General features: G+C 40.9%; 1 protein-coding gene across 4 annotated transcripts in view; it reads right to left on the bottom strand.

Moving 5' to 3' along the window:
• Positions 1-1,071: 1,071 nt before the first annotated feature.
• LOC132590784 (volume-regulated anion channel subunit LRRC8D) overlaps positions 1,072-17,577 on the bottom strand; it is a 97,581-nt gene continuing 81,075 nt past the window's right edge. For all 4 annotated transcript variants that reach the window (XM_060263707.1, XM_060263708.1, XM_060263706.1 and 1 more), the window contains one exon: positions 1,072-3,981. In XM_060263707.1, coding sequence (XP_060119690.1) covers positions 1,394-3,979 — 2,586 coding nt within the window. In that variant the 5' untranslated portion in view covers positions 3,980-3,981 and the 3' untranslated portion in view covers positions 1,072-1,393. The remainder of the gene's footprint in view (positions 3,982-17,577) is intronic.

The following is a 17,577-nucleotide window of genomic DNA, read 5'->3' as shown; positions in this document are numbered from 1 at the left end:
GCTGGGTGATGCATTCTCAGCCAGACCTACTTCACAGGGTCATTGTGAGAATAATGGACAGGAGAAAAATGCAGCTTTGGGTCCCCAGTGGGAAGAAAGACTGGGTATGACATTTGTTATAAATCTAATTTTTAATTACATTAAAAAGAGTATGTCATTTGTCATATAGCAAAGTAGCCTTTCCAAATGGCTATTACATCTTCCACCCTGGCCATTTCAGATAGCTGAAACTGAGCCCCATTTGGCTTAAAAAATTGACCCCTGTTTGGCTATTAAAATACCCAGAAAATGCCAGTAAGGTATTTTTGGGTTGTTGTGTTTTTTTACTCAGTTTATTTCAAATGCACACTGCTACTGGAAAAGCATTCAGCTGGATGCAGCATGAGGCTGACTTCAGGGGCCCTCCAGCTGACTTGGGGCTCCCCAGTTTTGTTCCTCCAGTCCAATTTTGTTCCTCTCATCCTGTTGGCAGCCCTGCTCTTCGGACTTTTAAGAAAGGAATATAAGTCTCTTGCTGTATTACACTAAATTGTATAATGGTGTTTTTAAAAGCCCAATTTCCATTTATTGCATTTAAAAATTATTTTTAGAAGCTAATTTTTAACAATTTTTACATTAAAAAAAAAACCTCTTAGTACAGCATGGCATAACATGAGGCCCATAGTAGCAGGAATTAAGTATTTAAGGTGGGTTGAGTAGTAAGTGGCTTGCAAAAGACAGGACTCTTCCAATTATTTGAAAGTGGAGACTATCATAAATAACAGTACCAAGAGAACCAGCCAAATATCCTTCTGCTGCACACCTAAGTCAAGCCATTGGCCATGATCCAGAAGACAACACTGCATGCACTATGTAGTTGACTAGAGGTCTAGAACCACTAAACAGAGATTGCTCTAACCTGCATGGCAACACCTATATCTCTATTCATGCAACAGTGCAGATGTGGTTCATAAAAGATAATTAAGTACTGGATGTGTCCACAACTCCCCCTTGCTGATGCCAATTAACATCTCACTTTGAGAAACTGAATGAAACGTTACTTCAAATAGGAAATGAACTGAGGCCCTGAAGTTATTTATAGTAAGAAAAGGTCACCAGTTTAATAATATACATTAAGCAGGCGAGCAAATTTGTAAACATTCAAAAGCGGCAGCATCCAAGTTACAAACAACTTAAAATAGAAAGAATCAAAATCGTTTCAGGTCCCCCCCCCAACCCTCTTTCCCTTCCAAAAATGTTGGAAATGATGTTTTAAAATACTACGGACACCAAACTTCTTCTACCTTCTAACAATTCTTCTTTACAAAAGAGTTCCAGATTTCTTAACGCAGGGATTTGTTAACTTATACTTCAGCACTGTCTATGGTATTCTTTTAAAGAGTTCTATCACTGTCTAAATCCCATTAGCAAAGGGAATGTTTGTGTCTTGGTTCAATGCTTCTTTGACTTCTGAAGGCAACGTGTCAAAGAGGTGATCTTCCACAATGAGTCCACCTTTCCTGAGAAGGCGACACTGCCCCAGTGTGGCCGGGAGCCGATCTAAACAGTTCCCTTTCAGCTCCAGGTGAGTAAGCTGCAGCAATTGACCAATTTTTTCTGGGATTGAGGTGATGCAGTTCTGCCCCAAACTCAAAGTCCTCAACTTTGAGCATTTAAACAACTGTTTTGGCAAAATATCAACTTTGTTTCCTGTGATATGCAAATGCTGTAGGTTCTGAAGCAAACCGATTTCCACAGGAATCACTGCAATGGAATTGTAGCTTACATCCAAGCATCTGAGTTTCTGTAAACTGAACACTGCAGCTGGTAAAGACTCGAGTTTATTATTGGAGAGATAAAGGGACTCCAAGTTTTTTACATGAGTAATGGAAGAAGGAATGTTGACTATTTTATTGTGCCACAACTTCAGACAAGTCAGTCTTTTTAAATGTTGGAAGCTGATGACTTCTTCAATTGTGCGTATGCTATTTGACTTTAAATCTAGTTCCTGTAAATTAGTGAGACTGAAAATGGCATGTGGAATTCTCTCCAGCTCACAGTTCTGCAGTTCTAGCTCAGCTACATTCATCATTTTTTTAAGGCTGTTCAGTACAAAGAGCTTGGTGCCATCGTTATGAATTACGAGCTTGGTTAGATGTGGTGCTACATCAGTGATGTTAGAGGGAATTTTGGTCAAATTGCTTTTCACATAGAGAATTTTAAGATGCCTTAGTTCTCTGAGAGACTCAAGTCCTATCATTTTATTATTTTCAGAGTTCAAGTTGCCTATCAGGTATAACTCCCGAAGATTTTTAAGCAAGTATACCCAAGCTGGGATTTCTGCCACATCTGTGAACTTCACATGCAGGCACCTCAGGTGGTCACGAAGAAAACTGAAGGCTGTTTGTTCCACCTTTGCGGGGCAGTGATAAAGATGCAGTTCTTGAAGGTTAGTCATCTGGGAAATTTTAGCTGGGATTTTTGCTTCAGGAATCAGTTCAAGCTTCAACACATCCAGATCTGTCAGATCAAACACTGCATCTGGGACCCCTGACAACATGAAGAGATGCAATTCTTGCTTATCCTGGGCATTACGGGAAACATGCTGCCGCAGCTTTTCAAAAGTCCACTCATGGTTCAAACTTATTTCCCTCAGTTTGTTTTCACTCACCTCTGACAAGAAGACACCAAACCGCTTGGAGTACAGTTGATCGTACTGGTCAACCATGTGCAAGAGAAATGCAAAATCATTCTTAACATCTGGAATATCACTGAAGCTACTCTCTTCCCTAACTTTCTCAAAAGAATATTCCTTCAGGGGTAACCGGAACAACCAAAAAAGAGTGTACAGACACACAAAACCATAGACACAAATGAGAGAAATGTAACTAATGAGTAACTTCTTCAGCATATAAGCCATATTGTGTGTGCATTCAAACTCCTGATAGCCTGTTAGATGCTCCACTTTGGGCCTACAGCTATGCTCAAAACTGATTTCATTGACAAAGTTTGCTGTGTAGCAGAGAATAAATATGAACTTCACAGTTTTTATGACAGTCTGTACAACGTAGAGTTTATAAATCAAATCACTGTCTTCTACATGGGCGCGAAATTTACGTACTTTCTCAAAAAGGGCTTTGGCTTGTTCGCCATCTTTTTTATCCAAAATGGTCATGCTGGGGACCTCAACAACTGGCTTTTCTGCTGAGAATTTGAACCCAGATTTGCTTATCATGGGGGTACTGGCACTTGGGCTGCCTTCATCACTACTGGTTGAGACATGCTTTGGTAGAGACTGGGCCCCAGTGAGCCTCTGTTTATTCTCCTCAGAATCCTCACATGCTGTTTCAGATAATGCTTTTGTAGTCCAAGGCGACTCAAAGCATTTCCCTAAAATAGAAACAAAGTGTTCAATCTTGGAGCAAGTTTTTGGATATTTGAACCAAAAATTGCTGCTGACCATTAAAATAATAGTATGTATAAGAGCTAAGTAGGGAAAATACTTTGAATACCAAGGAAGAGCCAAGTGATAACACATCTGATTAATGAAAACATATTGTTGATAATCCAAATTTGTTTTTCGGCCCAGAGAGTCTTTTTGCTCCTTTTTTGCTTCCTGGTTTGCGACAGTGGAGTGCAATGGTGAATAGGTAGTTCTGCTCAGAGGTATGTCATGTGTAACAACAGATGCCCCTTCAAAGGAAACTGTCCCTGCTGACCATGTTTTTTTCTCTTCAACAGCAGTTGCTTCAGATTCTGGTATAACATCAGCTGTTTTGGCGCTTCCTGGGGAGCTGGGCTGCACTTTTGCATTTACAGCAGACTGCAACACGGGCAAACAGACCACCTGGTCTTTGGTCAGCTGCATAGTTCCAGCAAAGATGGCGACCATTAGCATAACAACTGCTAGATAATCCATAAATACATCCCACCATGGTTTCAGGATACGGTATGTTGGCTGAATGTCATTAAGAGATGCAACTTCTGCAAGGGTAAACATTCCTGTAACAGAACAAAGAAACAAGCATTTATTGCTGGCCATCACAACTATAACAAGTTCAATTAAAAAACCATAAACCTGATAAAACTACAGAATGCCAGAACTTTTCACCTAGGTTCTTAAAATACTTCTTGATATACATGTAGAGCACTGGACTATATTTTAAATAGGGTTTTTTTTTTGCCATTAACAGTCAAAGTGGAGCTGGAAGTAATGAAAGTTGTATGTTCAAAATTATACATTACATTTTAATCATCATGTATTATGTAGTTTAGTATAAATTATGTCAGTACCAAGATACAGATTTTCATGGCAGTGTTTTCAATAGACTGGTATAGTCAATGGCAAAGAGGCATTGGGGAGACAGAGATTAAATAGACAAGAAACATTCAGCTAAGGAATATGGTTACCAAATAAATGGAAAACTATTGCCCTGACTAGTTGGGGGAATCCATTTATCTATTTCCTGAAAAGAAGGCTTGCCCTTTGTACAGATTGTGCCCATTTTTAAAAAATGACATGTGCCTGGGATGTTCCTAGAAGCCCTAAGATACATAGCGGTAGCCCTCAGATACAAAATTTAATCAAGTAATCATGGATTTTCTCCCTACCACTGAACAGGCTACTAGTGACAGCAAACAGAATGCTGGAAGGCTGCCTTTCTGATCCACTTAGAGTGGACCCAAACATTTTCATTATTTCTGAAAAGTCCCAGATCTGAATACCATACCAGTATTTGGATCCAAGATTTTTTTAGGAATCTCAATGTTTTTTCAATAGACTTGAACAAAAAAAAAATGCTGGTTAAAAAAAAATACACCCCTAGTCTTACAACCTACACACTGTCACCATGCAAGTACAGCACAGTTCTGCCCAAGGCAAGTCAGCCAGACAGTGGTCCATCTGCTTGTGGTGGAACCAGTTCATTTCAGGATTAGCTTAAATATCAGCTGCAGTGAGTGGATCAAGTAATGCAGAAGGCAGCTGAGAACACAGAAGATCTGAGCAGCAGCCGCAGCCAGAAGGGGGGAAGGAAGGCTTGTTTACTACATGCTTATTTTTGACTGTCATTCCAAGTGCTCTGCCTGGGTTGAGATCTTTACCACAGAATCAATGATTGTCCTTGCAACTTGGCACTCAGCTTTGGCACTTCCAGTCTGCAAACTGGCTAGTGGTTTCCTACACTGCCTTCTAAATGCAAGCAATATGTTGCATGAGTGTGTGTTATACACATGGCAATGGATCCTCTTTGGCTGGGATGTCTTACTTGAATTATCTTTCCTGCATGCATGCCTAGTCTTTACACTTGTTATACAACTAAACTTATGATGATCTTGGTAGACTCTGTAGACTAACTGACATCATTTACATGCACATGGCATAGCGATGGGGCACTTTTAAGTAGGGTGGGCACAAACTGGAAAAATGCAGTTCTTTGCCAAATCATGAACTGAGTCAAACCAGGAGGTTTGTTAGCAAACTTAATTTGTCTGAGGCCTTGCAAACCCCATTAAAAGGGACCACAGCCTCTTTCACGGGTGTTTGCAGAAAGCCCCCAAATAGCTGAACCACTCAGCTGTTTCAGGCAGTCTTGTTTTAAAGGGATCGCACAAGACAGCCCAAAATTGCTGAGCAGCAGAGAGCAACCTAAAAACAAGGAAGTTCTCCTCTGCTCAGCTGCTTTTGTGGATTTCACAGGGAACAGAAAGCAGGGGTTTAAAGGCCCTGATCTGGATACGTCCAGGCAAGCCCAGTCTCATCAGATCTCAGAAGCTAAGCAGGGTCAACTCTGGCAAGTACTTGGATAGGAGATCTCCTTGGAATACCGGAGCCAGAGGCGGGAGCAGGATTTATTTAGCTACTTCTCTGAATATCCTCCATGCCCCCAATAGGGGTCAATCACCATGACTTTCAGGTATGTGTGTGCACATACAGACATGCACATAAAAATGTAAAAAAACAAAACCCCCAACTCCATGGGTTTGAAGAGACTCAGAGTCCCTTTAGACCCCTGCTTTCTGCTCTATCCACAACAGCCACAAACTGATTTAAAAATTCACGGAAGTTTGCGATGGTAGACTCATCACAAACTTCAGTTCACGAATCAAGAACAGCGCAAAATTTGTGATGAATGTTGCTTTGTGGTTTGGTTCATGCCCATCCCTACTTGTAGGCAACAACTCTACATTTTCGATGGACATTTTTTTTTCATGCTGGTGTTGCCTCTTTATTTTTGGGCTCTGCCATCCATAGATTTTACTCAGATACCACTTTTTATCTGTTGAGAGCTGGTAATCTCAGCAAGGCACAGTAGTGATTAGAGAAGGACAGTGTAAGATACTAAAATCTCAACTGCTTAGTCACTGCAAGTCCTATTCAGATTATCTCCATCACTTGAACCTTTAGCACTGTCCACATGTCCAGCTTTGCCTCTGTAATTAAGACCATTTGATTTAATTTAAAACCAAGATTCTCGGGGTGCCCATTTCATATATCAAACCTATAGATTCTTGGCATAAACAAGGCCTTAGCTCTGTGACAGTGATGGAGGCATAAACAAGACCTTAGCCCTGTGACAATCTGAAAGCTTGCCTTGCTACTTAACTATTCATATAAATCACTGAAATATAAAATAAACAGGTTTTCACAATTGCCAATTTCAAGCATAGCTGGCTGGTCACTTGTCCTTGCAAACAGATTCCTATGCACAGGCCCGGCACATGGGATTCTGCCACTCCAGGCAGCCCCCTGTGCTGCGCCTCCCTCCCCAGCTCTTGTCAATTTTGCATGCGCACAAAGTGCGCACACGGCACAATGATGTCACAAAGTGACATCATTGTGCAGGACCACCTGGCTCTTGAGAGGCTTCGTTAGAAGCCTCCGAAGGGCTCAGGATTTTAGCGGCGCCCAGCCACTTTTGGATTGAAAGGTGCTGCTCAGCCACTTTCAACCCAAAAGCAGCCGGGCACTGCTAAAACACGGCACTCTTTGGAGAGCACAGTGTTTTAGTGGCACTCTGCCACTTTCTAGTTGAAAGCGGCCAGACACAGCTAAAATGTCGCACTTTAGTGTAGGGCAGTAAGGGGGTGGTGCCCTAGGCAGCTGCTTACCCCACCTACTCCCATGCGCTGGTCCTGCCTATGCAACTAAGAGGCATCAGCAACATGAAACAATACAATTCTGGAGTCGGGGGATCCATCATAAAGTGCTTTGTCCTGTGTTCAAAATGGTTTCCAACAGCTAAGAACACTTAACAAGGGAGGGACGGTGGCTCAGTGATAGAGCATCTGCTTGGGAAGCAGAAGGTCCCAGGTTCAATCCCCAGCATCTCCAACTAAAAGGGTCCAGGCAAATAGGTGTGAAAAACCTTTATCTTGAGACCCTGGAGAGCCGCTGCCAGTCTGAGTAGGCAATACTGACTTTGATGGACCCAGGGTCTGATTCAGTAGAAGGCAGCTTCATATGTTCAACAGCTCTCTGTAATCCTTTTACCTATTATTCAACCAATGGGGCTAAGAGTTTTAGACACAAATTGCAAGGTGTTTTATTAAAATGTTGATGTTCACAGAAAAATTAACATCCCAAGAACTGCCTTGCTGGATCAGAGTGAGCATCCATACAGTCCACCAGTGGGCCTCCAGATATTCAGAAAAAGCTGACCAACAGGGTATGACAGAGACAGATTATCTTGGTACTGTAACCAATGCCTGATAATCAAACGTATGATGCAGAGATTCCCTTTATAGTAATTATCACTAGAGACAACTGATAGGCCTGTCCTCCATGAGTGTGACCAATCTCTTAGAAAGTCATCTAAGCTGTTGGAATGACTTATATGAACAGAGCACTGCACTGTTTTTCTAATGTCCAGGCTCTGTGCATGATAGAGATAGTGCCATTCTTTCAGTTCACATAGGGCCAAACTACATGTGACACCCAATGACTGGCACTCCAGAACCGTAATTTGAGATGTGGCATTGGGGAAGGGCCTTTCTTCACTCCTTTCCCATGCAATTTCTTTAGGAACCAGCAGAAAAAAAATATACAAATGGTTGCATTATGTCTGTCTTCTCCCATACTGGGGGATGTGTATGTGTGTGTGTGTGTATATATATATATACACACACATACACACACCATGGATTGCTTTTAGTCTAGTATGGAAGAAGACAGACATAATGCAGCCACTTGTATATTTTTTTCCTATAATTAAACACATACCCCTTCCTTGACACCGCACTCTTGACCTATATCAGGCCTCTCTCACACCTGAAACTGTGTTTTAGGCCTAATATAATTTGACCAGGATAGCCCAGGCTAGTTCAATCCCATCACATCTTGCAAGCTAAGCAAGGTCAGCCCTAGTTAGTATTTGGATGGGAGGTCACCAAGTAATACAATTGTTGTGACACAGAGATGGGCAATAGCAAACTACCTCTGAACATCTCTTCTCTTGAAAACCCCACGGAGCTGCCATATGTTGGCTGTGACTTGACAGCAAAAAAAAAATAATAATAATTAGCTGTGTCCTGCCACAGCTCCTGCAAGCTGGAATGCACACACCTTTCTGCAACAGTCCAAAATTTAATTTCCAGGGCAGGTACAGGCTATTCAGATCCATCCAATGTGAGTTTAATGAGAAAGAGTTGTTGTCAAGTGCACCACTTTAGAGCAGGGCCAATGCGTGGGAGTAGGCCAAGTAGGTGGCCGCCTAGGGGCACCCCCTCTCCTCACCTGCTGCACCTGTTAACTTCCTGACCTTGCCAAGCCTTGGAAAACCTTGGCGAAGTCGGGGGGCGTGGCAGCAAGTATGCTCAGAGCTCAGCTCTGAGTGCGCCCGCTATCTTCCCAACCTGCCCCATGCCCAGCCCTCTCCCACTTCAGAGGGAGCTGGAAAGAGGTCTTTTCAGCTCCCTTTGAAGAGGGAGAGGGCCAAGCACAGGGGTAGGCCGAGCTCTCGTGCTTCGCACCCCCGATGACATCACTTTCAGTGATGTCACTGGGCCAATAAACACAGGGGGGGGCAGAAGTTCAGGTTTCGGCCTGGGGCGCTAGAACCCCTAGCACTGGGCCTGCTTCAGAGTCACTCATCCAAAACATTGTCTGCCATTCTACTGCCTAGTCACCTAGTCTGGAGTCTTTTCTAGTATACTTCATGGCTTTACTAGTCTATTCATGGCTAAATTGGCATCACTTCCTACCAAACATTTCCCCACCCACCCCACCCTACAGTCCATTTATTGTTAAAGACCAGTACTAGATTCAGGTGAGTAGCTGTGTTGGTTTGAAGCAGCCAAAGTTTGAGTCCAGTGGCATCTTTAAGACCAACAAAGTTTTATTCAAGGTGTAACCTTTCATGTGGATGCACATTTATTCAGATACACATAAATGCAAAAGATTAACAAAATCTTCTAGTTATTTTTTTTTAAGTGCTTACCAAGCCAGTTTACATCAATATATTAATTCTGTAGATTCTCTTACTACCCAGTGGAGGGAGGAATGCATTTTTAAAAATTTCATAACTGCTTCTCTGGTTCTTGGCAGGGGTCCTGCATTAAGCTATAACTCTCAAAGCAGAACAGAATTCTATGAATGAGCCAAAATTATATTAAACCTCGGATATGTGTCCTACTGTTTTTAAAGTTAGGCTTCTTTGACAGAACACTCTGCTTAAAGATAATCTCTTAATTAAAAAAGCCAGGGGAGAATATGGCCTGTCACGGTAATGTCATGGTAATGGAGGCAGCAGAATTAGGGACTAATAAAAGCATCTATGTCCTCTGACTACAATCCCTTAAATAATCAAAGCCATGAGTTACAGCAGCATAAAACCTTTCCATCTATAGTATCAGCAAGAGTAATTAGAAGACTGAACAGACTGGGATTATTTCCACTTTCCCATGTGAAAACTTCCTGTTTGTGAAGATCTCTATTACAGGTCTTAATCTATATGCACCTGCTCCAATTTATTTACCTAGTGGCCTCTCTCATGAATTCTGGACTCCAGATTAAAACTTTTATTTCAAGGGAGGGCAGGATATCAATATAATATTATAAAATAAAAAAGGGTTGCCAATCCCCAGTTGGGGGCAGGGGGCACTCCCTCCACTTTGGAAAATTGGGGAGGGGGTGAATGTCCACTGGGCTCTCCATTATAGCCTATGGAGACTGGTCCCCATAGGTTATAATAGAGAATCAATCCATGGGTATCTGGGACGGGGGGGGGGGCTTTTTTTAGGCAAAGCCACCAGATTTTCAGCATAGCATCTGGTGCTTCTCCCCCAAGTTTCAAATGACTGGAACGGGGGTCTTATTCTTTTAGCCCCAAAAGAAGGTGCCCCTGTCCTCTATTATTCCCAATGGAGAGAAGGCATTTAAAAGGTCCCTTTAAATGTGATGGACAGAACTCACTTTGGAGTTCAATTGCGCTTGTCACAACCTTGCTCCGGGTTCCACCCCCAAAGACCACGGATATTTCCTAAATTGGACCTGGCAATCCTATCTCTGGGTGAGGCACAATATCGTTTTTTTAAAATCTGAAGTTTTATATATGATTTCACATGAGTTTTTTTTTTAATTTATGCTGCTATGAATGTGTATGTATTTTTACAGCTACACACTGTTGCTGCTCTTGGCTCTTACTGGGATCTTTTATCATTTTTTAAACCAGCTCTTTTCTTTTGGCTCTTTGGAGTTATTTGTAGGTACTACTGTTATGAAATGTTATCAGGTTTATTAATTTATTGTTTCATAACGGTATCAGTTGTGAGTATGTGATAGAAATGTTTTAAAAGGACGCATTAAATAAACGTCCGAGAGAGATCAACAGGCCTAATCAAGTCCCTCAATAGGAATCCTGGGCTACACAGACCTCCTGACAGCCTCACCCCAGCCATGGCCCTCTAGACACAAAAGAGCTGCACTCTAGAGCTGACTAAACAAATGCCTGACTATGCCATAATGTGTGGATAGATCTCCAGTGATCTCTTCACACTGACAGGATCCATCCCAGTGTAAACAGTGTGCTAAGCACATAATAGTAGATGAACTCTCAGCTTCAAAAGATTTTTTTTCCCCATCAAGTCACAGCTGATTTATGGTGACCCCCTAGGGTTTTCAAGGCAAGAGACATTCAGAGATGGATTGCCATTGCCTGCCTCCAGGTCGTGACCCTGGTATTCCTTGGTGGTCTCCCATCCAAATACTTGCAGGAGCCAACTCCTGGCTTAGCTTCCAAGACCTGATGAAACTGGACTACCCAGCACTATCCAGGTCTGGACTCAGAGGATCATGCACATGCAAAATTTTAAAAAGTGAAGAATATACAGAAGCTGGTGTCATGTTGCAGCTAACAGCACATGATGTGACCAAAAGAGTTCTTGGTTCCAGTTGGCTATATACAATAAAATTTCTGAATGACTCACTGTCTGGTTCCAACTGCAGCACAGCTATGAACTCTTTAGTTCTGTTTAAGACCCTGTGAGGCAAAGCACCCCTGGTTTCCCCCCTTCAAGGGTTAATGTGAACAGTTACAGGCTGGTTTCATCCTGCAGGTGTTACTAATTGGCATCTACAAAGCCAGAGCTGACAACGTGGCAACTAGCTTCTCATGAGAAGCTGCAGTCCACAGGATAAGAGGGGGAATCAGGAGTGATGAGGTCTTTTCCTAGAGGATTCCAGCAAGAATGTGTTCTGTTTGAATGCTATCACCTGATGCTGCTTGGCCAAAATACTATAACTGAGCCAAGGACCTGGAGAAAGAGGCTAGGTTGGATTCTGACGGAATTGAAGGCCTGGATTATTATATGCTTATATTGCAATAGACAGAAACATAGAGAACACATGAGCTATGGCCTTTGACTTTTAGACTTAATGTTTGTGCCATCTAACACAGGTTCTGAAAGAGTGTTATATAGTTAAGCTATAGAAAAAAGCAGTAGACACGTTGCACCTGTAAGACCAACTAAGTTTTATTCAGAATGTAAGCTTTCGTATGCTCTTAAGCAAACTTCATCAGACAAAACTGGAATGGCAAGCCATCTTTATAGAGAAAAGTGGGCAGTGAGTTGGTATGAGCTAGTTTCCTTGGTTCCTTTTTTCTGCTCTACAAGTTTAGTGTCATGTTGCCTGCACAGTAAATATTTTGTTTGACAGAAATTAAATAAATCTCCACATAGTTTTAATAAAACAAAGAAAGGTTTGGTTACTTGTGCACTAACAGCCCTGGGGACCCACAGGATGCAGTTTTGGGCTCTTTGACAGGCCCTCTCAAGTCTCAACCACCTTCAGAGCTCCACCCCCCATGCCTTCAATACAAAACTACTGGCCTACCCTGCTAGGCTGTTCTAAGTGCTCTAAGCACTCAAGAAAATCACTGTATAAACATTCTTTTAAAAATACTATGAATGTTTCTAAGGCCGAGAAAAATAACATAAAAGGAGTCTCAGATGTGTTTTTCTGCAAAGAACAATGACTTCATGACTGTACCCAACTGATTTAGAAACTGAGGAGGGTTTTAAAAAAACTGTGATAGGCTGTGGGAGTCAGCTTTAGAAAGAAATTGGTGCTTGTTCATGTCTCTTTGTAAACTTAAGCAGCAGCTTGGATCTTGGCCATAATCCCTTTCAAGGCTGAAAACCACAGCTGGCCACATGAACCCTTTGCAGCATCAGTAGGAACACATCTGTCAGTAGCACTAAGAGTATACCAGCAGTCCATGAACAGGGGGAAATGCAGTAGACAGCTATTTTAAAACATTAGAAAAAGCACCTATGCAATTAATCAGCAAGCACCTGTACCACTGAAACAAAAAGAAAAAAGCACTTCCCCTTCTTTTAAACAAGGCTTTGAAAATCCAAAGAAATTACATGCAGCGAAAGCAATCAGGTCAGAACAAGAACCAGTGTGGCAATTAACACATCTATAGACAATAAAGATAATACTAAGAAACTAAATTGCAGGCCTAGGTTAAATCAGTAAGTATAACTATTAGTATAAAAATAGTTTGCCTACCCAATTCAATTTCCTTTAATTAGATGTTAGGAAAATCCCTTTTAGTAAACCCCCCACCCAGACGTTCTGTAACAGGTCAAAGTCCACAGCTATTAGACTCATTCTATTATTGAATTGAAGGTAAGATTATTTTCCATGTGAATAAAAGTTCCAGTTATTATTTTACTGTACATAAATGAAAAATTAATAACAATGGATTATTTCATCCTTATCTAGCATATCGTTTCTCACAATATTTTGTTGTTTCCAAATGTGGAAATCTGCAGAATGGGAACTTTAAGGGTGGGGAAGCTAAGATGCTATCTCACCACTCCTTGCTTTTCACAGTGGCCCTCTAAGGCAAACCAGTTGCCAGCTGGGGCTTTCTAGTTTATGTACCATGAGTGTTTTGTGGAAAACTAAATCACTTGATCCAATTTTGATTTTATATAGTTAGCATGTTCAATTCGCAAAAGAACAACAAAAAAGGCTTATATAATGAAGAACTTACACAGAATAAATCTTCAAGATGACTATCCCTATTAGTTAATTACTTGTTAAAAAAAAGATTTTCTTCAGGTGTTAGATAAGCTCTTCTTAGTGTCAATGTCAAAATGTTCTTTATAAAGATCAGAGGGAGATTACTGAACTCCTTTACCAAGAAAACCTTTCATCTCCTCTCTTCAGTTCAGAACTATAACAAACAGCAAAGATCGTAAAATTTTTTTAAAGGTATTAAACTGCAGCCAGGGATTCAAAGAATCCTTTCAAAAAGGAAGACATGTCTCAGCTGAAAAATATTATCAAGCTCAGGAATTTCAAGCCAATTACTCCAGGTTCCAAGAGGAGAGGCCTGAAATAAAAGTTTGCATATCCAAGACAGTAATTTTTACTTTTAACATCATTTTTAAAAATCCGTTATTTTTATTAGCACTAAGGGTACTAAACTACCAGGTTATGGTTAGAGAGCCATAAATATCCCTGGGTCTGATCAGTGACTAACGCTTTCAGAGAACTCCAAGTCTATTGCCATGTGTTCTATGGTGGAAGAAAGCTGGCATATTAAACAAAGTAAAAATGGGAAATCATTTTTCAATTCAACTAGACCCAGCCGTAGCTTCAACTTTCTATAGAATGGAGTATCTGAAGTGTCACAATCCTTTTACCATAAACTGAAATGCTTCTGGAACAATTCCTACATGCCAAACACCCATAATCCAATACTAGATTTCTCCTGGCTCCTGCTCACAGATCTTTCCTGAATGTTTACGTGCCTGACCAATTCAGACAGGGTATTTTCAGCATATATGGCTTCACAGGATTTATTCCAAAAATATTCTGTAATCCTTTCCATATACAGTGAGAGAACACACATTTGGCACATACAAGGGTCCCTGGGTCAACCCCCAGCATTTCCAAGTAAATAATTTCAGGTAAAAGAGCTGAGAAAGACCTCTTCCCAAGAACTGGGAGTACTGTTCCAAGTCAAAGAGTACAGGGATATACAGGCCAATGATCAAAGGCCAAATCATAAAAGACTTTATCAGTGCAGTCAGCAGTTTTCAGGTTTGAGGCAGAGGGATATCTGTGCAAGGCAAAGAACAGAAACAGGAGAGGTTGTGGGGGGGAAGAAGGAATATGGATTCAGCAATCATATAAATGAAGGCTAAACTCTTCTTGCCTTGAACAGGGAAGGAGAGAATTTGGACATCAATAGATGACTGACATATTCAAAAGGCACTAGACTCCATATCTTACTACCAATTTATCACTGATCATTAACTGCCACAGACTCCAAAGTGCAGGTTATTAGCTGCAAAAGAGAACATGTGCTAGTACGAGGCATAAGAGTGAGGCAGCAGCAATGTTACTTTGAACCTAACAACCCCAGGCTATAATGAGTCATCCAGAAAAGCACTGGATTTGTATAATCAGATATGTGATGAAAGGGCTCAAAACAAAGGCATGTCCCCAAAAGGGTCTTGAATTAAGACCTACAAGGTTAAATGCATAAAACAGGAGGGCCCGATCTTAAAATCAATAGATATAGAACATTAAAATATTGCTAATACAGGTTATCAAAAATACATGCATTTATTAAAAATGATTTAAAAGCAGTTACTGGCCCAAATGTAGCCTCATTAAGAGTTAAAATTGTACAGTATTCACAAACAGGACCTTATGTGACCCAAAATGTTTCAGCAAACTGGCCTTCTTCAGTGGTCAAGCATAAAATAATACACAGAGGCTTCAGTGTTGCAATAATAAAATAAAGTATTAATCAGTAAGGGACCAAGTGGAAATAGTAATTATTATTATTATAATCATCATCACCACTACCAGCTCAAGGCTAAGGTGTACCACACAGGTCTCATATGATATTGCCTTGTGTCCTACTCAGGTGCATATACCATAGTATTGCAACAAGATGCTTTCCTCTTTTGGTTCAAAAGATACAATTTCAAGTGCAGTCCAGGTGTGCATTTGAAAGTGTACCTTTTGGACCAAAATAGGAAAGGATATTATTGCAGTACCATCTGCTCAGAACACAAGACGATATCATATTAGGCCTCTATTGTATATCTTAGGCTTGAGCCACTGGTTATTATAATTTCACTTTTCACAAATTTTCCGGATGTCTGATCACACTGTTGCATACTCAAGCTGTTTGGGAAGTTTGAAGCATCTGCTCTATAGCTGCATTTTTTTTAAATACTAAGTTACTGATGTGCACATAAGTGCATATTTGCACCTAGGTCGTGAATCACCACCTGATGGTGAATAAGTGCTTCTGTGCATGTACAAATAGGATTTTTTTAAAAAAAATTATTATTTTTTATTTTTATTTTAGTATATTTCTATGCCACCCATTTCCCATAGGTCTCAGGACGGAGTACAACATATGCTAAAACAATAAAATCCAATAAAAACATTTTATAACAAACAAGCTCAACAGCACTCAGAAAATTTTCCATATCATCACATATTGCCCAGCCTGGTTGTCTCACATCATGATGGGAGATATGATTCCATTTTATAGCACAGGTGACAGTGCCAGCAGGGGAGGCCAACCAGATCAAGAAATAGATGCCTGAAGCCTCAACTAAAAGCCTGGCAGAACAACTCCATTTTACAGGCCCTGCGGAAGGCTAGTAAGCCAGGTAGGGAGCTGATTCCACCAGGACGGGGCCAGGACTGAAAAAGCCCTGGCCCTAGTTGAGACAAGGTGGGTGACTCTTGGGCCGGGAACAGCCAATAGATGTTGGGAGGCCGAATGTAACAACCTCCCGGGCATATATGGCTGCCAAAGCACCCACTCCGTGGCTACTGTAGCAGTAGTCTGACCATGGAGTGAGTGCATGATGAGACATGACAAGGGTGGAGTGTTTGGACAAAACTCTCAGTAACAAATAGTACCAGATAAATTTGAGGTGTGGCCCGACCTTGCCAGCTTCTGTCACCTGATTGCAGCCTATATGTTAATGTTCTAGATCTACTCGTTTTAAGATTGGGCCCCCCTATTTGTATCTATTTAATGGTTTTAGGTTCTTAATTTGTATTTCTTGGGGTAAATTTCTTGTTTCCCTTCCTTTTTGAGAGCACTTTTATTGAATTTCATAGGACAGGCATGACCACTTTAAAACTTCATTCAATTTGTGAAGTATATGAGAAGGTATCAGCACCTTTTTGAAGATGTTGAAAATCATATAGATTGAACTGTGAATGAGAATGGGACCTGAGATCTCCTGGTATTACAGTTTATTTGTTTTAATTATTTAATTTGGCTAAACTTGACTCATATATATTTTACTTATTTTATGTATATTAGCTCCCTACGTACTCTATTATCTAGGATTTTATATTATTTATATTGCTATTTTACTGCCAAATCTGTTTTATGCCAATAAAGGCTTGCTGCTGCTACCCTTCCTTTTTCGTTCTTTTTCAAAAGGGTCTTGCCCTACATTAACATCAATGAGCAGCGAGACTGTAGGCAAGCACTACATGCTATAGTGGATGCAGTTAGATATTGAAAAGCCAGGTTCAACCCCCCTCCCCGACTTGGCCATGCCCTAACAGGACTGAGGACTGAACATCTCTACATCTATAACCCAGAGTGCCTTGAAGAATAGAATAAATAACTTTATTCTTCCTTTAAATCTTCAGAAGCAGCAGCACCCACACCAGAAGGACAGAACCAACATAGGACGTGGTTTTCATACACAGGAAAGGGAGATGGGAAAACAGGCAATGCCAGCTATTGTTTAACTGACTGAACACTTACATCACTGAAAGTAGGAGATGTTGTCTTAACCTGACATGGCCAGACCTAAGCTAATGATTAGCTGACAAGCTCCCAAACCATATAACGCTTCTGAAGTATTTCATCACTTTGCCATTTTTTCTGAAGTCTGTTTACTTCCAACATCCTGTCCCTAAGAAAATACTTTCCAGAGTACTTTGTGTAACCATGATGTGGCAATGCAACGGATTAAGCATACTTAATACCCAACTGCACGTTTCTCCAGTTTCATCTGAGAGGCCAAGCTCAGGTGAAATATTAACACACAATGCAAAATGTTTTGTACTAGTCTACCAGCCTTAAA

This window comes from Heteronotia binoei, unplaced genomic scaffold, assembly GCF_032191835.1.
Source record: "Heteronotia binoei isolate CCM8104 ecotype False Entrance Well unplaced genomic scaffold, APGP_CSIRO_Hbin_v1 ptg000753l, whole genome shotgun sequence".
Classification (NCBI taxonomy): domain Eukaryota; kingdom Metazoa; phylum Chordata; class Lepidosauria; order Squamata; family Gekkonidae; genus Heteronotia; species Heteronotia binoei.
Note: the sequence above shows the minus strand (reverse complement) of the source record. Positions and strands in the feature narration are given on the sequence as shown.